General features: G+C 32.8%; 1 protein-coding gene across 15 annotated transcripts in view; it reads left to right on the top strand.

The window, feature by feature from the left end:
• Positions 1-27,449, top strand: part of LOC111002933 (MAP/microtubule affinity-regulating kinase 3) — a 129,970-nt gene that overhangs the window by 68,084 nt on the left and 34,437 nt on the right. For 12 of the 15 annotated variants that reach the window (XM_045629378.1, XM_022273224.2, XM_022273226.2 and 9 more), the window contains exon 2: positions 16,802-17,695. The exons of the other annotated variants lie outside the window; for them this stretch is intronic. In XM_045629378.1, the coding sequence (XP_045485334.1) occupies positions 16,886-17,695 (810 nt within the window). In that variant the 5' untranslated portion in view covers positions 16,802-16,885. The remainder of the gene's footprint in view (positions 1-16,801; positions 17,696-27,449) is intronic. 15 annotated transcript variants of the gene reach the window in all.

A 27,449-nucleotide genomic window follows, 5' to 3' on the forward strand; every position in this document is an offset into this window, starting at 1 on the left:
AGCGGATCAACTGTTCTGACCGTAATAGTGGCTTTTGTCTGAAATTTAAAGTTTATGAATTTTATCTGGGCGTCTCTATGTACAGAAACGCCAGTGAGCGCTGTCTGACTTCCGTATATGAAAAGTGTTTGGCCTTCATGAATCATGCTATTATGACATGAAAAATGGGTAGGGAATTACACGGAACTAATTATGAAAGAAGAGTCTTTTAATCATTATAAATGTGGTTCAACTAGGAATTATATTTTCGTGATGTTTTCATATATACTGTTAAATGTAAAAATATTCTTTAAATCGTTAATATATATGGCACGAAGGCGGAACGGGTTGCGTATAATATGTTTTTGCGAATTAACAATCGTCTATATTTAAAATTGTAGTTCACAATTGCTTTAACGTTAAAATAACCACCTTTCTTATCAGTTATCACTCTGTTAAACGATTTATCAGTCTTCAAAGTGATACTAACTGATATACAGCGATAAAGGCTTGGCGCGGTGATGTCATGTCAAAATTAATTTCATTTAGTAAAAAAATATTTTTTTAAAAGCATTTGATAATAATACAGTCAAAACCGATACGACGATATCGTTTAGAACAACATATTGGCCAAAATCAAAGGTTCTATTGTATTAGGTACTTAATAACAATATTATCGGATGTTACGACTATCGGTTTTTACGACCAAATATAAGTAGTATGTAATTACATTTATCAGTGTAGTCAGCGAATGTATAAGAATTCCGTCCGTATTCTTATTTGTCTTGAACGGGGTTAGAACAGTAGAATGTAGGCCTATGTTAAATGTAGAGAGAGATTTTGGTGTAAGAAAGTCACTTATAGAAAATCGCGTGTACCGTACAACTGTTTTACTAGATTTTTTCTACTATTAATACAAACATGTTTTTAATGAAATATTGTTAACACTGTAGGTCAGATCTCGCATTGCATTGGGAAATAGAGACATTTGTTGATGATTGTAGTTGAAAGTGATTAAACGGTTCCAAACGCCCTTGCTCTGAGGTCAACTTGACCTTAGCACCGATAAATTGCAAGATATTATACTGTTTACTAAATAAATTCTTAAGTACGTAAAAGTATTGACTTTAAAAAAAATATTAAAATTAAATCACTAATGAATACTAATAAATATATGACGAGTCTAGCAACAAAAACAGCTAACTTCATTAAAAATATGCATGATTTTATCGCATTTCGTGTGCACTTTTCTCGAAATTTGTCTCGGAAAATCGTTTTTGCAACGCTCTTATCAGATCACTTTATCACTTTTTCTCGTGTACTTTGTAGGTTAAGTTGAAAGTGAAGTTTTAAAAATTAATTTATTAACTGTCAGAATAAATCTCTGACCTTTCGTGTAGTTGCCAAGGCACTATGGCGCTGGCAAAACTCAATCTCACCTTAGACATATTCCTATATGTTTAATAAGTCTGGTATCCAAACGCAAGTTACAAGAGGTTAATAACGGCAACGAAATAGAAACAGTTCGTAGGGCGTATCGCCTACATACATATTACGAAATCTACTGATAATTTTATAAAATCTTCTATCTAATTTATGTCGTACATATTGTACGACAATATATGTAAACATAAGTTTTGCTAAAAATAGGAATTAAAAAAAATACAATTAAAAACATAGACAACATAAGACAAATACACAATAAAATAAAATGACCAAGAATGAATGAAATGATACTAGATTTAGTAGACAATTTGGTTCAATGCAAAGATAATATAGACTTTTCGTTGTCGTGCAGTAGGAGAGTTGTAGATTGGAGGAATTTAGGAGGAAAAATAAGATGATACTTATAAGTTTTCGCAATAAGTATACTACTATACTTTTACACTATAGAATTTCAAAGTCAAAGTCAAAATATAGGTAAACACATTTATGAACGTCAACAGAAAAGATGTTGAATTGATTCAAAAATTTACATTTACTTCTAGGTCAAGGACGTAGAGCGGGCAAGGCAAGAAATTTTCCGCCACCCTTTTTTTCATTCGCTAAGTATTGAGTCATACAAATTGTATGAACTAGAGCAAATCAATAACAACGATTATTTAAATATTCCTCAAATTTATAAAAAGCTTTATTGATTAATTTACGTTTAACAAAAGCTATGAATTTATTTAGTTATAATTTTCTCTTCTTGGGAGTTTACAACAATACAATTTCCATCTAAGGAGTGGTTTATCTTCTGAGCCGGTTGGTCGTACGCTTAAATTTAGAGTAATACTTTCTATGTTTATGGAAAATAACGTATGTAACCATAAAGTTAAACCATCGTTGATAAGTCAGTTTCAATGTCAATTGTTTTTACTACTTTGGCAATTGGCATACGTTATCATCACGTGTCCAAAACAATATTACAGCTTATTTGCAAACAAAATATTACAAAACAGTTTGTCTTCGTTGAACGCTATGTTAGCACGTAGTTATTTGATCATGACGAACGAGATATGAATTTAAATGTGGTAGTGCTATTACCGTAAATCGCTTAAATAAAATTGTAAATCGTATATTTATTTTATAGAATCGTTTTTAAGTTCTTATTCATAGTCTTGATTATTGTAGGGCGTGCCTTGAAAAACCCTAACCGATACGTCAACTTGCTGACTCCACACTGATCTATTATCTGACTGAGGTTGATAGTGGTTATATGTATAAATTATATACTCAAATTTAAAGATTTTAACTAATACAAGAGAAAAAGTTATCAAAAATATATTTTTTACATACATATATAAAAGTTCTTCAGGAAGTATAAAACAATTGAAATTAATTCATTTTAAATGATATAAAAAATCGTTTACATGAAAATACTAATAATGTGTGTCTTAACCGAATTTCTTGGTAGTTGCGCTGAATAAATACAAAAGTTTTGATAAAAATTATCTCCTTCATTTATTTGTATACCTATGAGAAAATAGTGTTTATACAAGAGGATAATAAAGAAGATATAAATTTATTTGCGAGATATTATTAATAATAAGATTTGTTCTCAATTGATTTTAACTCTATAAGTTTCAATAGCAGGTTTAAATATACCTACTTTCGTGAATAAGGAAACACACTTTTCAAACAATTATTATGGAATATTTGTGCCGACGGCAACCTTGTAGAATGCTTGGTGCGATTGAATGGCTAAACTGGCCCATTCAAGTTTTAATTTAGTTGGAGCAGTTGCATATTGTGAATTGGCAATAAGCTATATATAGGCAGCAGGCAGTAGCTATAGGCAGTATTCGGAACTTGACTTGTTTTCGTGTTTCCATGAGTTTAACATTGCGGTGTTGTAGGGCAAGCGAATTTCAACTCTGAGATCGTACGTTCGAATCACGGGTGTGCACCAATGTATTCTTCTTTCTATTTGCAATTAACATGGTGAAGAGAAAGATTGTGACCTCCTTTAGATATATGCTTTAGATCCAAATATCGATGACATGTGTCAGTCACGGAAGGCTAACATTTATAGACAGTGTTCTAACCCGACCGCTTTATCGTTGTACCGAAGGGCAACTTACTATATTGCCTAATAAAATCAAATGCTATTAAAAAAGGTACTATCTTAAAATCTTTTAAAACTGTGTTGGTTATAACGTTGTTTGTAACACAAAGTCATACATATTGCATAACCATACAAGTAAAAAATATATTATAACTAGAACATACAAAAGGAAATTTACAAGACATAATCCATTGTGGACAGTAATCGCAAGGTGGATGTTTATTGTCGTTATCGTGTTATCAGATAAGAGTGCACTGTGTCTCTGATATGGGACCGTTTTTCTATTATCCGCTTTTAGAATATTCGTGATTCGCCTTTGTTCTGAATATAAGTTAACTTGAGATTTTACTGTATATATTATCTTTGTTTCAATAATATGTTATTTAAAACGTTATTTGTTTAACCTAGATAAAGTTAAACAAACATACAAACGATATATATATGTGTATAATACACTTCTTAGACTTAAATATATTATAATTCTTTCGTGTTGGATTTTTTTTTAATTTTATGAGTTTATATATTTAATATTATTAATAGTTATATGCAAATATTTTCATAATCATATAGGGTACGTAGAAACTCGAACGATTCGTTATCCGTCGGTAAATATAGCAACGGGCCTCTCAAACGTGCCAATAAATGTCGATGTCGGAAAGAATATAACTTTCACCAATGATTGTAGTAATCATGAAATTTTATGCTTTCCGCTCTTGGCAGATCTATTTGGTCCCTTTCTAATTTTTAGTTAAAAAGCGAGAAATTTTCTTTCGATTTCCTCTATTACGAGGAAAATATTGTTAAATTTATTGAAAAAAAAAAAACTAGAGATATTTTATTGTCTTTTATTAACATAGCTTTTACACATTTGAAGAAAACACTTTTTATCGGATTCAAGCTATGCATTATAAACTTATAAGTATATATATACACTTATACGGTCCGTATATATGTATATACTTATATAACAAAAGCTGTGATACTTTTTGACATTCGACACCTTTTTAAGTTTATAATACATAGCTTCAATCCGGTAAAAAGTGTTTTGTTTAGAGGTATTTTGAATCTCAGATGTACGCTAGAAAGTCTTGGAATCTCCAATAAGTAGTATTTAAAAAAAAAGTTAGTAGTTTTTTAAGTCAGTAGATGCAAAGCAATTGTATTTATACATACGTAAATACATGTATATAAAAATGCAAACCAACCACATGCACGCAGTGTTGGCCTAGTGGCTTCAACGTGCGACTCTCATACCTGAGGTCGTCTTAGCTTCGATCCTCGGCTGTGCACCAATGGACTTTCTATTCGTGCATTTGAATTTCAAAACGAAATAGCCCCGGGGCGCAACGGGGTCGGGGGATTATGTGGCAGTTTGTACGGCTCGTCTAGTTATTGAGTTTTATTTGGAAAACAATGTAGAAAATGGCTATGGAATGTGGTTTTATTCTATTTGTAACAATATTAACCTTATATCTGTTATTCAATCTCAATTTACATTGTGGTTGAGAAATAATATTCAATTCATACCTAGGAATGCCAAATTCGGCTATACGATACAAGACTCGTGTGGGGCCGTTGATGTATTACGTAAGCACTATAGGGGAGAGGGTTTTTTGATTTTCTCAAATACGTGAAATACGTTTATTTTGGAACATAAGATCACCATGGTATTACTTATTCCACGTCATTAAATTCGAATCTGTTAGCATCGCTAACTCATCGGCAAAGAAGACAGAAGGTGTTGGCCGAGAGTAAAAGCCGGCGTAAAAAACTCTCGGTACAACAAAAAATTCCACAATATTTAAAACAAATATAGCAAATTAATTAGAAGTTGCCTGCCCAGCACTAGTCCCAGGCCCTTTTATCAACTAGATAATCGCTAACTTTATAGTAAGCCTTTTTACACAGCTTTTCTTTAAATACATTTCTCATTTGGTGATGACGTCAACGGTAATTATTTACTTTATGTTATCCACATATTGTCTATGCTTAAAAACGAAAAACTTTTGATACGTGTAAGTACTTTTATTTTTGAGAGCTTTGTTTACTTTTGCTGACATGGGAGATTGCAGTAAATCTGCGTACGTATAATAATACCTGAACGGTCCTTGTAGAAGAAATTTTCGACGAAATTTTTAATTTATTTAGATTTTACTGTATGGCTGTTACAATTTATTTGGCACGAATAATGCCGTTAAGTGAAACAGTTGCCTTTCACGTTCGCGAAATTAATGTACAAGAAATTGAGTCACTTTTTCTTAGAAGATTCACTAAGCTTATGGTTTTAAATAATGCAGGCTACCGATGATTTGTTTATGATACTTTATTTTCAATAATAATAATCTATTACAAAATAATAAAATACTACACAAAACATGAACAGTAAGTTATGATGATAAAAATGTTGTATTTATGTTTATATGGAGAAAAGGCTTTTTTATGGTTGGGAATCAATTTATAGAACCCCGCGTCGAGGCAACTTTTAATAGAGACGTGAGGAGAGGGGGGGGGGGGAGACGGATGAAAGCGGGATGCTTTTTACAATTTTTTATTTGTAAACGAATGAAATCTCATTTGGTATTCATATTCGTGAATTGATAGATATAGAAGAGGTTATATAGTAATTTAAATTAAGAGCAGTGTTGGTCAGTGCCTTCAGCGTGCGACTCTCAGCCCTGTGGTCGTAGGTTCAATACCCGGACTTTCTATGTGCATTTAACATTCACTCCAACGGTCAAGGAAAACGTTGTGAGGAACAGGAGGCTGATCACTTACTGGACTATTAGATTGCAATGATCATGAAACGAATACAGAAATCTGAATCCCAGACCTAATAAAAGTTTGCAGCGTTAATTTTTTTGAAATATTTTAGAAATTTACTATATGAGAATAGCATCTTTCCTTAACTGTTTTACCGTTGTATAAAACAAAAAAACTTGGCGATTAAAAAGAGTTTATTGCCAGTTCTTCTCTTCCGTTCTACGATTGATTTGAGAACTGGAAGTAAATGCAAAATTAGAAGCTTTTAATGCATTTTTTTGACGTTTATAAGTGTAAAGATAACTAAAAGAATAAACGATTTTTTACTGTGACTTTACCTCGTTGTAAGAATGAACAAATGTGACGATTTCTAGTATACCATACTGGTAAATATAAATAATTAACCATAAACGCTGACCATTGAGCGTGGAAGAGTAAATTGTCAACACGTCTTGCATTTTAAAGTCGATAATGTAACCTTTACATTGGTTCCACATGGCCAGCTATACATTGACGTGGCTACATGATACAATATTATATGGTACGCTTATAGACTCGGCGCAAACTCTACCTGTAAAATACTGTACCTGTGGGATGTAGAACGGTTTGACAGGTGAGAGTGTTATCATTCATCATCACCATCATATCATCATCTTGCCCCTGTTCTATGAAAAAAAGGTCAAAGCTATCTTCAGACTAAAACCTGATTGAGTGTTAGTACCAGTGTTTATAATAACGCTCTTATTATTTATTAATAAGATGTCGTAAACACAATTTATAAGTCATATTTCGTTTGGCGCGTTAGGGAAAAACAATGGCCCGCACACCGTCACAAAAATCCGACATCCTGAAGCTATTGTCAATATTTTACTTTTTTCTACAAACATAAGGTGAAAGATAAAATTTTTGTCCTGTTACTCCAAAGAATTTCTACTAACGCGTGTACATAAGTACACACGCTTTTGTTTTTTTATTATAGCAATATAAGCGATATATTACCAGTTGACTACTGAACGTAATTTTACAAGCAAACCTTGTTTTCTTATGTCATGCAATTGACAAACGTCTATATAGCGCCATTAACACTAACCGGTCTATATCAGCTTTCTATTTCTTTATGGTAATACTGCATATCCCCCAGTTTCTATGTGTTTTTATGTTATGCGTACAAGTGATTGGAGCGTGTCTTGAATGGTTTGAATTACGGAATCCCTTGGGTGAAGAGGCGATATTATCAGTCACTATTTATATCCATATTGATATAAGTATTTATAGGGGGCGCTGCTTCAAACGTTCAATCAATATTTGTGCTGCAGAAGGTTCGGGGTAATTGTTGTGTAGGTAGTCGGAATTCTTGATGCCATGTCGTATGTACAAAAGATTACACGATTTGAAAACAAATGGTGACTTTTCACCAGTGTAATACATGACCAGGCTTCAGAAAAACCACTGCTAATCTGAAAATTGTATTGGTTTTTACAACTTTCAAACGAAATTAGAGAATTATAACCGAATAAATTCAACTCTCGTTAAACGTAAATTGAGTTTAAGTTTTCATATTCTTTTAAAGATCTGGCTATAGATAAAACTATTTGACTAAAACCTACCTACCTTGACCGTGGTTGGTAACCAATAATTAAAAAAACGCAAATATCATTCATCATTGCTTGGGTTTCAAAGTTTGTCTTTGTTAACTGATTATATTTCATTTTTCTGCGCTGAAGTCCGCTTTCTCATGCTACCAACTCACAAAAGGCTATCATTTGCGAGCCTTCTGGAAGTATGAGTGTCACTTAACATCAGAAGAACCCTCCGCCTGTTTGACAACTTTTAAATAAATTTGTCTATTGGGCCTTGATTTAGTCGGGGGAAATTCTCTATTCAATACCATTTTCCTTTGTTTTCATGCGGAAATACACTTAATTGTTTAAAAAAACTGTGATTCAGTCATCAAGAAAATTATAGACGTATTTAAATATTCATTTGTGGCCTCAATAGATTTGTCCGTATTTGGTAATCGTACGTTTCATTTACATACCGTTTATTCTTGTATATGCTAATGTATTAGCTGGTTATATTCGTTTACGTAAAATGTGGGTAGGTAAAAATGTTTTGTTTGATAAATATGATTACTTATGAATTCATTCATGATTACGCATTATTATTCTTATTTATTAATATTTGTGTATTCATCTTTTATTTCGATATATACATATTTAGAAAAAAATATCTTACTATGATTTTTGTAATGTGGTACGAATCCTTTTCGTGGACTTTTTATTTATTTATTTGTTAACTGAAGTAAAAGTTTATGTAACCGAAATATAATACAGTTGGTATAATTAAATGGGCAACTGGCGGACTTATCGCTTGCGAGCCATCTCGCATCCAGGCAACCACACAAATTATGGGAGTTACGCCATAGCTATCAAACTAGTTAATCTCCTTCCTAAAAGTTAACTGTTTTCTTTGTTGTGATATCTTAATTATAATGACATTTGCATGCCTTCTTCTCAATCAAAATATACCACTTCCTCTGCACATAAACGATATATTGTTATTACTAATTACAAAAACTTTTTCGATAATTTTTGAACAGACAATTATAATACCGCTGGCGTCTTCAACAATTTAGTAAATTTATGCAAGTATAACGTCTATATCCACGTTTCGCATTAACTGCTCCATCTAGATAGTAATTAAAGTAATGAGGCGAGCTCAATCTCGAAAATGAGAAGAAATTACTGGGATTGCTAACGAGCCGAGGCTACCATTGTTGGGATGCCATTATGACCACGAATGCTGTAAAACTTGGAGGCAAAAGAGTTTTTTTTTTCTCAAAACGGCTCGTGGCTTCGAGCGATCTTATGAAGGTTTTGAACTATTTAGATAGGTTTCTAGACCACTTACGGTAGTCGGCTTATCTCTATTTTCTTTTTAAGCAAAGTATCTTTTTACATTACATATCGCATGTATGGTTGTAAATAGTTTATTTTAGTTAAGCCTATTAAAAAGGCAGTTTTGAAAGTCATAATTAATGATTAAAATTAAGTCTAGTCCAATAGTAGTTTAATTGGGAGAAGAATGGACAAGAAACTCTATATTTACTATTTTCAAATAGTTGTTTCAATGTTTTGTATACATTGTTTTGATAATAAATGTTAAGACTATGAACTAAGAACAAAAAAACTACTAAAATAAAATACGCGCATGATTTAATAAAAATAAATGAAGCAACTATATTTGTATTATGTAGTCACATGGTACTCACATATTTATGAATATCGCATCCTTAGATATTAAATTATTTGTTATAAAAAAAAATTAAACGTCGATTTTGGTAGTACGTTTTACAAAATTTAAAGGTACTCGTAATTAAGCATATAAGTTGCGGTAGAACGAAGCGACATTAAAATTTTGACTGAGGTCGGCCGTGACACAAGTTTGCAGTCAAAGAAAGCGGCTAGTCGTGTGAAGATTTCTAAGCAAGTTCTTTCATAAAGCCTTTCCACAAGGCCGTGTGGGTCTAAAGATTGCTTGAGTTCAAAACGCAGCCTCTTGTAACAATGTCTAACTTTCTACAGATTGTAGGCGGTCTCCCACATATACTTATGTAATTTGGCGATGAGTATTTAAACCGTGTTATGTGGAGCTTAATTCGTTTTATCATTTTTCATTCTCTTAATAAGACTGTCAGTGTCTACGAAGTACTGTCGTGTGACTAAGCAGAATTATGGGATAACAATGTTGAGCGACAAGACCCTTTAGTTTTTTTAATATTCAAATTATATTCTCTTTATATTTTTAGGGCTTTTTATCGATAATAAAAAGAGTGGCGGATAGTTTATTGCCAGTTCTTCTCTTCCGTTCTACGCCCTTGATTTGAGAACTGGCAGTAAATGTAAAATTAGAATCATTTAATGTTCTTTTTTTTTGACGTTCATAAGTGTACATTATGTTTGCCTATATGAATAAATGATTTTTGATTTGATTCGATGCTTTGGCACAGTTTATCAAAACTTGGTAACTAAAGTGTTCTATTTAGTCGTATTTCGGTTAAAGTTATTAAAATGTAAATGATAATGTTGTTGAATACTCTTGTTCAGGTCAAACGCTGACCATGTAGGGTAAATGCTGCAATTACGTGTTAAATGTATGAAATTTCCTGTTTTACTGTAATTGTCATGAATTAGCATTTCGCTTTTGTTATAAAGGTAATTTTTGACATCATGCATTGGGTAATGAGTAGCGAAGTTGAGCTGATGTATAAATAAAAATGATCGAAAAGTAATTCAAGTATTTATTTATTTATATTTTTCTACAGCAAAAAAGGTTCATGTATATACGAAAAAATTATTAATTATGTAATATCTAATTCGGCTGTGCTGCTATGGCTGTGTGAAAGTGAAAACATGAAGAATATGTTGGGCTATTTATTTATTGAGGGAGGTTTTAATATAAAATTATTACAAATTGGATATTTTTCACTACTTACTTATAGAGACTCTATTGAAAGAAAAACTGGTTCATGTATTTTTGGCAGCTGTGATATATTCATTATTGGATAGTTTATTTGTACCGGAAGGTGAACTTGTATTTCGTTATCGTTTCTAATATCCTTACTTGCAATAAAAGTAAATGGATACTTTCTAAATTTATAAATTCCTTTTCATGTTATTAATGGTATACAATTTCTAATAAATTAATCTTGGTTGACTACTTTCGCGAGACACTTTGTGATCGTAATTAAAATCGTGATAAAAATTCTTTAAGATAGCTTGAAAAGTATTCTAAAGATTATTAATTTCAATTAAAAAAAACATATATAATGGCCAACAGGCATGGTCCTTAGTTAAAGTGTTACCGCTACTACCGTTAATAATATTGTTTTGGCCTAGTGTCTTCAGCGTGCGACTCTCATACCTGAGGTCGTAGGTTCGATCCCCGGCTGTGCATCAATGAATTTTCTAGGTGCGCATTTAAATCGCTTGAACGGTGAAGGAAAACATCGTAACGAAACCGGCTTGCCATTGATTTATTTATTTTAATGTGGCAATTATAATTTAATGAGAATATGTTTGTTTACGTTTATATTTTTTTTCTTCATTATATGAATGGCTGTGAAATCTCTTGCTTTACTTGATTTATTAAATAGCCATAGTTATCTTTATTTCTTATGGTTAATTTACAGTTTCTACTGTTTATTATCTATTAATTTGAAATTTATTATGAAGATAACGCTTTGATATTTGCAATTGATTTCCATGAATGTCTTTGCTGTTAAAATCTAAGGTAAATTGAAATAATAATGTACCTTTGACCTAACACAATGTTATTTTCGATTGTGAGCGCAAAACTAGTATAGCATGGAAACTGGATGAAAGAGAAAGATGCGCATAGAGGGAGACAAGTGATCGGAGCGCTTGTGAGTCATGCACCGGCGCTCGCACAGCCTTTTTGTTTGCATTAAAAAGGGGCCCGGTTTGTATGGGACAATGACGAAATATTTATTTGCTAGTGCATTGCTAGAACTATGGAAATATAAATTAGTCTACGGGAATTTCTTTATTTACTGTTTGTGTCCTAACTGGGGATGCGTACTGAGCGTCTCACGGGTCCAGAGGGGGAGTCGCGCTGATTGTAATCTGATTTAAGGTCCTTTCAAAAAAGGATTTTATGACTTAAGTGGCCTGAGGGCGTGTGATAGCAAGTATATATTTAACGAGCCATTAGTCATGATAATTGCAGCAAAGATTACATTTTCAGTTAGTAATTTATCAAAGACGTGACATAGATCCTTGTGTTAAGCACAACTTGTGTGTGACTCATCCAACGAGTTTGTTACTTATGTCACACGTAGGGTTGTCAACGTGATTTTAGTAGATTGTATTTGATTCGGTGCTTAGAACAACTCCGGTTTGTCAAAAGCGTATTATCATAGACTAAACGTAAGTAAAGACAAATTAAAAAAGACAACGTAAAAAAATATTATGCAATTAAATACAATTCACAAATTTTTATTTCAAAGTAAGTCTGTAATCTTTTTTGCATTAGTGACTTTAGTCTATCAATTTTAAAGAAATTTAAAAAAACATCTAAGGTTGGTACGTGTACCTGAAACGACAGTTATGTATAAACACTTCAAAATTCAAACATTTAGGGGAGTTTTGAAGTTTTGTAACCGATAAATTTGTTCATATAAACAAGTGTAAAATTATAGAACTATCAAAAAGTTTTAATAAAAATATCTAATACGCTTCGTTGCTTTCACAAGGCGTGTAATTAAACAGTCTGTAAACGTATATAAAATATATTAATTTACATATAAAACAATGTTAACAGCCCTAGATATTTAGTACCTAGGTCGCGAAGCTTGCACCTTACGAAGCCAGCTAGACGAGTTGACGATATCGCATTGGGAACATGCCAATATCAAAGATTTGATAAATGAGTAATTCTGCAGTACTATCAGTATTAAAACTCTTTTGTGTAGTAGTAGTAGTTTATATTTGTTTTACTTTGTTAAAAAAATCAAAAGGATTTTATTTTTAAAATTATGTATGAACATAAAAATGAAATTAAAAAAAACCTTGTGTCCAGTACAAGGACAATCATAATCAGGATTATATTAAGTTTGTTTTAATATAAGTGTACAACCTTCGACGGAGTGAAGGCCTCTTACAAATTCTTTCGTTTTTCTCTCATCCTTGCGTTGCATTTTCCAATCTTATTGTGTGAAATTAAAATAACGACGAAATTAACGAAATTTCTACTGATGTCACATGTCAAGGAAGGCAAACACAATACTCACAAAATAAATATGTAAGAACAATAGTCATATAAAAATTTAAATAAGCGTTAATATTTAGGTAGTTTACTTCTGTTTTTAGGTCGATAAATGAATCGGAATACATAATTAATTGTCCACCTGCTTTATTGACAATCCGTGGGCGTGGTTTTAATTATGATTTATTAAATTTTATGTAAATATATTTTCTGATACTTTTAAATAAATGTTTTAGTTTAAATAAATATATCTCATATAAGGAAAAGAGAGGAAATTCTTTCTCTTAATAACTTCCTACTTTCTCTTATATTATCATTTCATCTTACTACTACGTGATTTTAAATATTCTTTCTCTGTTTAAAACGATGTCTGATGACTGGAGACGCGAATTGAAAAACGTTTCTGAACGAAACTGGTTTGGTCATACAAAAAATGCCGCCGATCAGATTACGGACACAATTTGAATGTACAATATACCATTTAAATGAACCATTTTTGGCATAATTTGCGTAGGACAATATGTAATGTTTGATTCTTATATGGTTTGCCTATTTGCTCTTGTGATAGTTACAATAATTGCGTTGAACTGCCCACACTGACACATTTAATTAGATGCTAGGCTATTTTATTCTCTGTCTCTTAGTTAGCGCAGAACCATTTTGGCAACCATATAACCTTACACTGAAGTTCATATATATTAAATATCGATAACTTTCACGCCTTCCATCTGGTGTGCATGGTCCGCCCTTTTTTAGTTTAGTAAAACTTAGTGAAATAAATTCAAACTGAAAATATCTTTATTCATATAGAAGAAGCTTTTAGGTAGAAGAATTTGATCGTCCTTTTATCTTTGAGGGTCCTGAAGGGTTTAAGCGTATCGAAGTGTCTAAAATTTTGTTGAATGATGTTTTGTTTGTGTGCAATAATAATCACAGATATCCACTCAGGTTGAAGTGTCTATGGCAGAACAGTCCAACTCAAACTCAAAATATCTTTATTCATATAGGTAAACAAGTACACTTATGAACGTCAAAAAATTAAATGAATTGTATATTTACATTTTGTACCAGTTTGCAAGTCAAGGGCGTAGAGCGGGCAAGAAGAATTGGCAAGAAACTTTCCGCCTCTTTTTTTACTCGCCAAGTATTGAGTATGTTAATTTAAAAAATAATCAATGTCACCTTTAAAATCTTACAATTCAATACTCCAAGTATCAACGAGTTATTTGAATTATAAAAAGTGATTTAAAGTTTTGAATAAACGGCGTCGGGTCTTACTGTAATTTCTACGCAAGCTCTTTGTACCGCTATTTTAGATTTGAAAGTGGCTTACCTTGCAACAGTAATATATAATTTCAACTGTTCAAATCTGTTTAACGGTTCCATATGTCTATATGTCTTACCAACTTTGAGGCTTTGTACACAGAATGTGTTAATTCTTTTATCTTTTAAGCAAAAACATGTTCAATGTCTACTATATTTAGGTGTGTATTATGTATCTTGATCGATGGTGATTTTTCTCTTTGCAATTTCATGCAAAAAGACACCGGTATCGCGGTGGTATTGCGGTATGTAATATAATGCATTGGAAAATGAGCTCTGATATTGTGAAATACGCTGCATAATCGCGGTCAGCCATTAGTTGCATGATTTCCTACAGTAAGGGAAGGCTTGAATTACCGACGGCTACTTTAAATGGAATATGAGATGAAAATAAGACGAAGACTTTTAATCGGACTCTTTTGTTTAGTGAAACAATGACTTGGAAATATGTTTGACGTTAGACATAGTTTGTGTTGAGATTATGATCCGAAGAATGTAGTATGATTTTTATTTTCTTGGCAGTGATCAATGAAATGTAATAAATAGGTAAATCCACGATCAAGCGGCCCAATGACCTTCATTTGAATTAGAAATCGGTTATTATTCCACGTTATCCGTAGCAGTCACGCGAACTAACTAAATGTTGGAGCGATGTTACATTCGCTATAAAGGCGGACTATTTATACTTGTAACAAAGTGAAGCATTTTGTATGCATTTCTTATACTTACCTTATATACTTTTTCTTGTGTTACATACACAAGATACATATACATGATTGTGTTTAAAATAACGATCGAAAGATGTCTAAACATTTGTTCATACCACGCGTATGCAATTATAAAAATTAAAACAAAAAAGGCTAATACTACTGATTGAGTCTTATAGTGCATTTGTAAATACCATCATTACCACCAGCGTAGTCAACGCTCATTAGAAACTCGCTTTCCGCTCATACGTCTTCTATACCTTAAATAAATTTTATTAATAAGTAAATCCTATAAATAACCTTACGTGAGACTTATATTTAGAACCTAATAATATTTTTCACGCTAAATTACTGAGCGTTATGTAACTGACGGCATACTTTGTGAAAAGGTGTTTTTAAAGTTAGAAAGGTTATAGGGGTTCACAAATCACATGCGACATGACTCATTCGCTCGCCATCTGTCGTTTGTGATCAAGTCCACGTTGTTTCTTGTATCTACAAAGCGTTATTTTTATATATTGGTGTATATAAGTGCCTTATCTATCATAAATTGGGCTTCTGATAATGTTTTGTCCTGCTTATTGTTTCATGTGCGTCCTATTGACTCGGGTGGTGTCTGTGCGTCTCTTACAGGTTGGAGCTTTGGGTGCGGCAACTGTTTGGGTACTCGGTGATTAGCCGAAACTTCTTTACTAACTATCTCTTATCTCTCTCTTTCCAGATGTCCGGATGAGGCTCTCTCGCTTTGGCTCGTCGCTGGAACTCTTATTTCGTGTTTAGGGTTACTAGAGTCGGTTTTAACATGACATATTGAATATGTGCAAGATCAGTGATTTGTTTTTATACAGAACTATATATTTAAGTTATAGTAATTGGGTTTAAGTAATGTTTAAAAAATTTATTATCACCGTTTTAACTTGTAACAAGTTTGTCATGATGTTTCAATACAAATAGTTGAAGGTGAACATGTAGACATTGTTAAACACAACCTTTTAGTAAAACATCTGGTAACCCTATTCAAGCTTGTATGTTTGCTAGTATGTTCACATTCTTACAATGTCGTATTGATGTCTTGTTGAACGACTAATGCCAAGGACGCGACATCATATAGGCAATTAGGGTTTATTCTTGTCTATTTGAAGTTATGTATTTGTATTGAATTAGTAATTCAAAGTTTATTAACTTTTTCATTGCTATCAAACCACATTTCTTTCTGTTATTTCTGTCATCTTTGTATCGACAGTGTTGTATAGTATACTCGATTAGCTTCATAAATTGTTTCAATCCGATAGTAGATGCTTATCTTATCATTTATCGTTACCAGTAGGTGATCCGTTTTTTAGTTTACTTGATAAAGTCTTCACCGGTGAAAGGTATACTCTCTGTATAGCGGGATTAAATTTACGAAGCAATAATTGATCGATTTCTCCATATTCGACGTTAATTTATTTATAAACCACCATCGATTAGGTATCGAATACAATGGGTCTGTGCGTCATCAGAATTCTCAATGTGTTGGATTTTGTGGCAGCACTAACTTGTCAAGGTTCCAATGTTCGATATGTCAATGGTTACCTATCTTCTGTTTTATAAATGAGTTATTTTTGGTATCGATCGCCGCCAATTCATCAATTGCTCACGTTTTTTATATCGGTATCTCTTATCTTTTTTAATACTTCGAAATGTGTTTATTTAGGTGTTAGCATGGGAAACTAATAGATTTGTGATGAAAAGTTGTGTTAGACTTTAGTGTTAAAAGTATAATGGTAATCTAGTGATCATGGAGCGGAAGTTGACTCGCGAGGACTTCATGCGAAAGAGTTTTCGGGCTCCGAGGGTATCTCCTGCCCCTGATCAAATCACATCGCATAATGGCGCACCTCCTCCATCACCGGTGTCATTAGCGATGCTAGAAAAGACTCCACAGCCCCAAAGAGCTAAATATGAAGTAACTTCAACTGGAATCGCTCCAAAACGCCTAGAACTTAACAGAGCGCATCCGATACATCTAAAGTCATTCCAAGCGTCCGAATCGCCTGAGGATAATGGTCCAACGCCACCATCAGACGATGTTTTGCGTAAATTAGAAAGACAGATTGGCGAAATGGAGCGGGGTTTGGAAAGAGCTCAGAACGGTACAGTTGAAGTCGATGAAAGAGTTCGTTATGCGGAACACGAGAATCTACTCCGTACTGGAGTGTCTTCTGTGGGCGGTGGTGGCTATCTTGCAGCCGATTCCGACACAGAACACGATGTTGTCCCATTCAACAGAAATGAGACGACACGTAGTAGCACCGGAGCAACTGCACCAGCACCGCGACCTGCCACCCGTCTGGCCCGAACGAATTCAGATACGCAGCAGCATTCTGTGGCTGCTACCGCCCGCCTGATGAGGAAACTGGCTGACGGTGGCACAAAGGATGAAAAGACTAAAGTTATGTCGAGGAAAGCTATTCAAGCGAGAATGGAACAAGTGAAACGGTCAGTGGTAGGGACGAAACATGAGCACAGAGTATTGGCTGAACATAGAGCCGAGCCGAACGCAGCTAAAACACCAACGTCTCCCGCCTCTCAACGTTCTTCTGTGCAGGTAATTTTGTGAGCGTCTCTCTATGTTTATATTTAGACTGAGATATCAGTTGAAATAACTACACGTATAAAATTAAGACAATTTTGCACACAATTATGTAGGCATCACTAAAATGAAAGTTTGTAATCATAGCACAGTGGATGCCACGTAGCTCTGTTTTGGTCGGACCTTGGTTGAAATTAGTAACATGTTATTGATAATTGATAAAAAAGTAGCCAATGATAACAGAAGATAATAAACAACCTTGCTGTTACTAATTTATAATATTGAACAAAATCCTTATCACTGTATTTTACTGTGCGTCATTTGATTAGAAAACAGTTAACGTAGAATATTATTAGAAATTGAAACAGTGTCTAAAAACAAATATTAACACGAATTTGTTTTGAGTATAAATTTCAGACTTTATTTATCAAATTAAATTTACGTCTTTTCTACTTATCAACAAAACGAAAATAGAAGCAAAGTACTTACAATATTTGTGCGTAAAACGTTTTTATAAAATTAGATTTTTTATTGTACAACACTAAATAAATTAAATAAATAAATAAAAAATAAAATAAATCATGTCCTGAAGGAATATTTTATGACTGGCCTGCATTGAGAAGTATAAGAGGATTTGTATCACTACGAGATCATGTTGTTGCGTCATCGTGATAAGTTACAAGGTCAAGTTTGATGCTATTGTTATTCAGTCGGTTTCCTTGTTTCATTATGTAGGTCTTTCTGAGTAATAAAAAAATATTTTCAGTAACTTTAATAATGAAGAAAGTTTTACTGGAGGCAATTGTCTGGTTTGTTTAGCTTACTACCAATATAAATACCTTTTAAAAACTACATATAATGTTAAACATAGGAATCTTTTAGTAAGCGTGTCGTGATTTATATATAGTGTAGAAAATATCAATAGGATAATCTAGAATATGGTTCAATATATTCTGAACATATCCAAGAAATTTTAGATTTATCTTTATAAAGGTTTGCAACGAAGTGTTAATAAATAAAAATAAATAAAATATTAAATAAGGTACAATCTGTACAAATTTTGTTCCTTATAACATTTTTTATATATATGGTTAATAATTTGAAATTAACTAAAAGTACAACACCAAAAAACGTGTTACGTCAAGTACCTATCCAATTATGATAATGTTAATTTAATATATCAATACACAATATCTCTGTGAAATATGTTCGATACTTTATGGGAGCGCTTCAGTGAATCAGTACGAGATAAATTCACTCTCATAGATCAATTGCACCGACGGAGTGCTCCGAAGGATTATTTCTAACGACTAGGAGTCGCTATTGTCCAATTATTGTTGAATCGACGAAGCGACTAACAATTTTCATATTTCTGTTGTAAACAACAAACGGTGTAGATAAATATCGTGAGGAAACCGGCTTGTCTTAGACCCAAAAAGTCGATGTAGTGTATTAGGCACCGAAGGCTGATCACTACCTGCCTGTAAGAATGATCATGAAACTGATACAGAAAACCAGAGGCTCTTACCTAATCAAAACTCGAAACTATCGGATTGATTTAAAATTTCTTTCACTGATTAAAATCTACATATATGTTCCTACATGTGGATCGGTAATTTTTTATTATTATTATGAAATTAGTCTTCAATAACTATGTTGTTATATGGCGTACATGTATGAAGGGATCATTCCCAATTAATTATAAGTAGATATGTATTACACTGTGTATGATGATATATCGGTGTTAACAGCTCTTCAATAACACTGTGAATATAATTTGTTCTTGTGTTTTCGTCGTAGAGACACAGCTGCTCTATATACAGGCAATGACTAGCGATCGCAATGCAACTATCGCCACCCGTCGTTCGTGATAAGACTGCAGCACTAAATGTAATTAATTGGGTGTGAACCTATTGGGTTTGATTCCCGACACGCTGTTAGATTTAAGTGCTTCCATGCGCCCATTACTGGCTGTGAAGATTTTTAATTGATTTCTTTCGTGCTTGTATCTGATATAAAAGAAGTAAACGATTGTGCCCTTAATAGTTGTGTAATTCTGCATAACACAGTGTAAGGCTTTGTCGAAAAATTGTGTCCTTTTTACTAAATTCCACAAATTTTATTCCTTTGTGCGGCGTTCCTCTGTCTTAGCTGTTATTAATAATAATTAGCGAAGTAGGATCATCAGGTGATCCAGGCGGTACATAATTGCTTAAAAATTAAATGGATATAGAAGATAGAATCTAGAAGATATGTATAAAATATCATGTATTACAAATTCTTGTAAAAAATCTGATTTCCTTACATGGAGAAAACGTAATATTTTTAACTTCTCTTTGCTTGGAATTGCAGAATTAGTATTAATTTTGATATTTAAATAATCAAAACGTATTTTTGTAAGCCTAAAATACATCGTATGGATAGTACCCTATAGCTAAACTCAAAATGGTTGCAAAAGTCTCGGCGTAAATAGAATTCCAATTAAATTTATTATATATATTTTATCATAAAACAAACAGATTGTTGTAAGATTAAAAATTTACTGTTGAAGATTTTTAACAATATTTTATAATAGTATTTAAACTATCTATCTATTTATTCGGTTTCATTAGTTAAAATACAAAATCTAGATTACGATAATCTACTATTATTAATCTACTATTATACTATTACTAATATTCACAATTAGTTAACACGAATCTAGAAGTACACTATTCATGTGTATTTGTTTGGATAATGATTTTAATATATTTTTTCTTTCACAGGTAAGCAATATTAGCTTTAAGCACCTGGTAGCGATACTACAATCAAAGTAAGTTTTTTTTCGCCTTCGATATGACACGTTTTCAGCGCAACTTGTTCTGTGCCACCTCACGCCATTGATGCCTTTCAGCTACAGCTTCTGCATTCTGTCTACGATTCATTCTACATCATCATACATTCTGCCTAGTTCAACCACTGGGCCCGCTCAGATACGCTCTCTTCGATCCAAGATCTTCGGTCTTTGGTTTAAATGTTTTTTGTATAGTATTTGCGGTCTTACGATTAAATATTATAAATCACTAAAAATAAAAGTTATAAAATACTAAAAATAAATACGTAAGACAGTAAGGGCCTGTTTCACAATGTCCGGATAAGTTCCAAATAAGCTATTTGTTACTTATTGGTAGGATAAATAGTATTTATGCGTTTCACGACTGTCAGATAGCGCTATACGTCATGAAATTCGAAGTATCTTATTTGGAACTTTTATCTTTCGAATAATTTATGTGTTGCATAGCTATTTGGCACATCCATACAATGTTAAACAGGCCCTAAACGTTTTAACTTAATTATTACAGACTGCAAAATCAGAATCTCCGTGGTAGCTAAGACAGACAATATAATTCTTATTTGCTACGCATCATTACAATATATCTACATAATTATTTTAAAAAAATCATATCATAATCTTATAATACTGGATTTGTGATAACTAAACTGAATGCATATGGCTAATTTTGCTTAACGGTAGCATACGACACTCAATATTGAGGTGTGTTTTCGAATTATGGGTTTACATCAATTGATTAATCTTTCTATGCGCAATTAATACTTGGTGCTATGGTGAAGGCAAAACGTGTCTTGGATCCAGAAACCAATGTGTTGTGTACAAGCTAATGTATGAAAATAAAAAATAATTAATGCAATCCGCGGCCAATAAATATTTACTACAAGTTCACTTTATGCCGTTTACGGCGTACAACTTGTCATTACAATGTTAGTAAATAAAAACGTAATCCTACGAATTACTTAAACCAATGAATAGATTATCGTAATCACCAGCGCGGTCTTACGCCTCGAACAACACCCTTACAACTGAACTTGGCTGGTTTCCCCTACGGCTTCTCTTGCGTCACACGACTATTATACCCCGATAATGCATTTTGTACGGAGCAATAACTCGGCTCGTAGCGAAAATATTACTCGGACAAGTGTTGAGTGTTAGGAGGTTGTGTTTTTGTGTGCGAGGACCATGAGTTGCCTGTGCAAACCTGTTTTACAGATTTTGACATTTCAGCAACAGGTAGCCGCCATTTTTTTATCGCGCAGGCGCAGTCATTGCCCGTGTGTCTGCATGGTCATGCTTTGTTTGACCAGCGAGACAATGTTTTTAACAAAGTTTAATCACAAAACACTGGGTAATGTTCTAAATGTTTGTGACGTGAACGTTGATAGGATTTGTGTGTTTGATTTTTGTTGACACATTAAAATGGCGTGTTTTTTTATGTTAGGCCCATTATTATATTATAATCTAGTCGACTTGTATGTATCGTTTAAATTTGTGTACTTTATAGGAATAGCATATAGGATACAAATCATAAAGTTTAAATATCACTATTGAAACTTATATTTTTTTGGATAATTTTGTAATAATTCTAGTACTCACGGTACTCATGAGAGTATCAACTGTAAACCGGTTAAAATATTGGCATATGTTTCTTCTCCCTTTGACTTGTTTAAGATGCAATTTTTAGTTATTAGAGATAGGTCTTTGCTGCAAGTAAGAAAAACTTAAATTAATTCAATAATTAAAAAGGTATAACTAAATATTATCGATATATACCTAGGATATATAAATCAAATTTCTTAATTTGAAATATTTGTGTATACAACAGTTTTCCAATATACGTGTGTGTAAATGGAAAATTTGTGCAAGTTTTCTAATCAATTTAGACATATACCATTGTTATATCATATTATATGGTATCCGGAAATTTGTCTTATAATAATGTAAATTTTGAGGAAAATTATTACGTCGGAAAAATCACCCTCCATGAGTTGAACATAAACAATATTATCATAGGTCACTGATCTGCTAAATCGAAATTTGCATACGTCACATGTAAGAGATTTTACGTCTAGCGCACTGAAAATCTATACAGAATTAAATACAGCGAGGCTTATCAACTACAATGAACCCGGTCATCCAAAGGATTTTCAACCCTAAGCCTCTAAAAGTTCGGTATATTTCAGTTCTGCAAGCTTTTCCCTAACAATAGAAAGAGATTTTTAATCCGTCTCACATCAAATGAAAATCGACTCTACGATGCGCTATTGCAGTGTATTTTCACCTATTTCTGTTTGTAGTAAAGCTGTTTTAACCTCCACATCAAGTTTAAACCCCCTTGCTTCCGCAGTATCGTTTTGGCGCTTAAGGGGAGAGCACGTCTTTTTATTTGTGATAATGGTGTAGTGATGGCTAAGAAACGGGTAAGCCTATTTGGCTGGACTATGCTAGTTTTCAGTGCGCCACAAATATTTTGATTAACTTATACACGTAGAAAATATTATTAAACCAATATTCGTATAATAATAAATCAATCTTCTGAATCGTATTTGATTTATGTTTAAAGTATTTTTTTAATTAAAGTTCGTGAGTTAAATTAAAAAACTTCTTGAATATTGCGCAGAGTTCAAAAACCTCTTTTGAATTTTTGCAAGCCTTTTTGAACTGCAGCGGGATAGTAATGTCTAGACCGTTTCCTATTATTTTAATTTTTAATTTTGACTGCGGTTTTTATGCAGGTTTAAGTTCATTAAATACTTTATTAATGTCGTTAATCGGGCTAACTGATATATAGGAAAGTAAGCCAAAATTAGTACTAAAATGTGGCTGAAATATGTCCAGCAATTATTGTTTTGTTTGTATGAGTGTGATTATGATGTTTCGTGCATTATAGTAAATTGCATTGAGGCTACGTTTTGACCCAGTTTTTGTTGTTTTAAGTACAGTACTAATGTCTTAAATACGTAAGTTGCAACGCGATCTACATTTCGTGTAATCGCCTTTGCCGTTGCAACATGAAGTTAATCCTATTTGTTTTTGAACTATCTGTTTTCCTATTAACCTCCTATCCATACGAAATGCTTCCAGTTTTCTATTATTGGTTTTGTAAACGCTCTGAAAATCTGACGATTACCAAGAAATCTTCATTTGTATTTGTCAAATTTCCTCTTTTCGTGTATTCTATCCTATTTAATTAAACTATATAAGTTTTTAATTAATGTTATTTCAACCTTAACCTTTTTTAACCTTATTTCGAAAGATCTGTGCAGTAAATAATTGTGTATGGTTAGTTCCATACTGAAATTATTTTTTTAATATTTAATTGCATATCATATGCAGCATTTTGTATTCGCGTTTCGAAATTTGTTAAATCTATCGAAATATTGATGCCGTTGGAGCTTCTAGTGGGTCAGTAAGTCAGTGTCGATCGATAGTGCAGCGCGCCCGACTGCACAGCTTGGCCGTATAATGTAAAAAACAATGTATTAAGTATACATGATTACTTTCTAAAATACAATTTTAATATTAAAGGTTAACCTTACAAAGGGGAGTGTTTTTCCCGACGTTAACATACTTGTGAATGTTGGGTGTGGCAGAGTATGAATGAAAGTAGAATAAACGCCGTGGATATGAGAGCGTTAGGTTTAATGTAACATTGTGTGATAAGATAGGTTACAATGAGTGGGCAGTGTTGGGTAAAACAGAATGTAATGATAAGGTGATGAAAGGAAATGCTTAGGTCCTTTGGTCATTGAGAATATTGGATTAGAAGAAGATAAAAAAGTAAGATATACAGGCAATCGTGGTGAAGTATGTTTGGGTAGACCTTGTTGTACATGGACCAAGTCCAGGAGGTACTGGAGAAGGGATAAGTAAAAAGTACCCATAACCTACGGGCATGTCGTGAAAGTGGATGAAGCGAGAGAGCTATGTCTGGTGCGTAGCAAGTTGAGATTCGTGGTATCTGCCTTGCTCTTCGGAAAAAAAGATCGTGATGACAAATAAATACACGTTTTGACAGTTATGCAACAAAATATTTAATTACGAGTCTTATTTCGCGCTGCAGATTATTTACGATGCATGGAAAGCCGCATAAAATTTAATAACAATCGTAAATATAGGTTTCTTTAGCTCTCTCCGTAGCACAGAACATATATTGGTTAAACTAACGAGAGCGTAGTTAACATTTTTCTGAAAACAAATAGCATTAGGCATTTGGTTAGCCAGTCAAATAAATGCACACACACAGATCTCGGGGTAAAAAACATCATAGTGATAACTTGATAAAATACTGACTGCTTAGAATAGAAAATACGTAAGCAAAGTTATCGATTTTATCGTGATGACGTATGGTCAAGGTGAAGTGTCAAAGGTAGTGTATAGTGTAAGACTGGTTTGGCCTATCTCAGACTTTAAAGACAAATTCGCATGTGGTACTGTGAGAGATGAATTTGATTATTGTTGAATTATATTTACTTAGACTAGTGTTCTTAAATAAAGCAGAGTCATGGCTAAACGTTAATGTCCCTTATTAGCGATCTCTTCCAACTCTTAAATATTTTTTATTGTATGTATTGGCAACGACAAACAAAGCTTTTAATTTACAATTTCGACATTTTATTATTATAGGCCGCTGGTCTGTCCAGGTTAATCTTTTAGATATTTATTGTTATATTACAGAGTGAATGTAGCATTTGAATAGTAAAGTAATTAAAAACATACATATTACAACCCTTCTAGATGAATGAAACTGAACCCTTGTATGATAAAATATATTTTTGGTATTTTTATAATATCATCAATTGGAGATTTACGTTCTCTTGGAAATGAGAACTGGACTGTAATATTTGTGAATGGAACGATTTTTAATGGCGTAGTGCGTGTTTGTTCGAGAAACTAACGACTATGGGCGTCAAGGGAAAATATCTGGTAATTTAGCATTTGTAGATTGCATGGAGTAGTGTAAACTAAAGTTATATAGTGAAATTATTTCGACATCAAAATTATTTACCCATATTATACTGGGATATATAAAAAAGCGATTGAATCAATTTTTATGAAACTGTGGCTTTTCCTTGTTGAATGGACTTTTGGTTTCCGAAAAAACTCTACATACATTTGCAAATTTGAAAGTCCGTAACTGCATGTGCTTAATAGCCAATTCATTCATTCGGTTAATAAAACTGCCACGCATGAAGTTTTGTAGTTTTTAAATGAACGTCGGTCCATACATAATTTGAGTATATTCTTTGTGAATAATAAAATGCTTGAAGGATGGCATGAAGTCAAAAGAATTTTTGTAATAGTTGACACACATTTAATATACAATCCAAATCGAGTAATGTTCAGCCCTTCTGTAGACTGTGGTGGTACTCTGTAATGACCAATAACGATAGCTATTTTATGCTGTTTTTATATACCATTTGTATAGACGACACAAAATATAGTATTGAAGTTCATACTGATATTAGGAATTACAAAGTATCAGGGATGGTATTATGCCTTAGCATTTGTAGTAAACTCTTAAACCATGAACAAACTTATGAAATTACGATTTTAAATATTCAAGTGTGTCTTTAAAATTTGATTTAAGAATCTAGGCTGCCGTCACCAGATTCCGATCAGACGATGGAAAGAGGAAAACCTCCAAATCGGTTTAGGCATATAACCAGAAATTATAATAAATACTTGGATAAATGTCGATTAAAGCGAAACGCAGAAATTTGTACATTTTTACAAAACTTTGTTTCATTATCATAGCATCAAACATTTCACAAAAATGTGAATATAAATTTAATAAAAATGCGAAATGGAAATGTTGAAAACGTACTTGGGTAGTCGGAGGAATATTAATTCGCAAAAATCACGCGATCCGATACGTAACATTTTACTGTGCTTTTTATATATTGTTGTTTGTTTGTTTTATTTATTTTGATTTTGAAATGATAGGTTTAGTACCAAAATTACTGAATCAATATGGACGGAATATAATCAGTTTGGGCATTGTTATAAAAGCCGTTATATATTTGAATTAATTGTTTATGTTTATTTCTTTATTACATATAAATACTTTATGTTTGCGATGAAATTCCTAATTAGATTAATTAAGGTTAAATAAGTTTTTAAAGCTAGCTATAGTGAAGAATAGAGATATTGTAGTTGAATCATCACCACGATCTAAGCGAAAGGCTGTAAACCTAGATATTACGAAATCGAGTTTCTAGTATGAAAATAGAGGTAGAGTAACCCAAATACAGTTTCAATTAACCAAGCAAAAGAGTGGCCTAAAACCCGCTAACCGCAACAGCATTGAGACAAGCCACCGAGACAGGTGACCTACATGCCGAGTACCCGCATAGCACAAACATAGCCCTTTGTACATGCATTCCTGGCTAGGTATACCTATCCACAGACTATAGTCTGTGGATTTACAACAGGTTTTGAAGGGCGAATTTTTAAATTTCGAATGTGATTATTCGGTTGGAATGGACTGTCCGCTTTCGTACATTTGACACATTTAACGTCGATTGGGTTTTTGTTGGTACACTGGTACATACTTTTCTTGATCGGCGGCTGAAACTGGTACTACCGCCATTTTAAATGTTAGACTGAGATTGTCATTTAGCTCTCAAATACCTACAACCTGCTCTCAATAAATAATTTTACGATCTACGGACATGTTATAAAAATTCAACTACTTACATTTATTTTTATTTTTATTCCTCGCATTATTGATCACAATGGCAAAGTTTTAATTATCGAACGGATCTGATTGCTAGGTATCTTAATATAATATTTATTAATAGTACAGTTACCTATCATATCAGTTGCTTCTAATTGTTTGTCACATTTATTTGAGCCTAGAACTGTATTTTCTAGAACCTAATATGCTATGCATTGTTTTATTAAGAAATTTCAATAAATTATCTAATTAGTGTG

This window comes from Pieris rapae, chromosome 9 (genome assembly GCF_905147795.1).
Source record: "Pieris rapae chromosome 9, ilPieRapa1.1, whole genome shotgun sequence".
Lineage (NCBI taxonomy): Eukaryota > Metazoa > Arthropoda > Insecta > Lepidoptera > Pieridae > Pieris > Pieris rapae.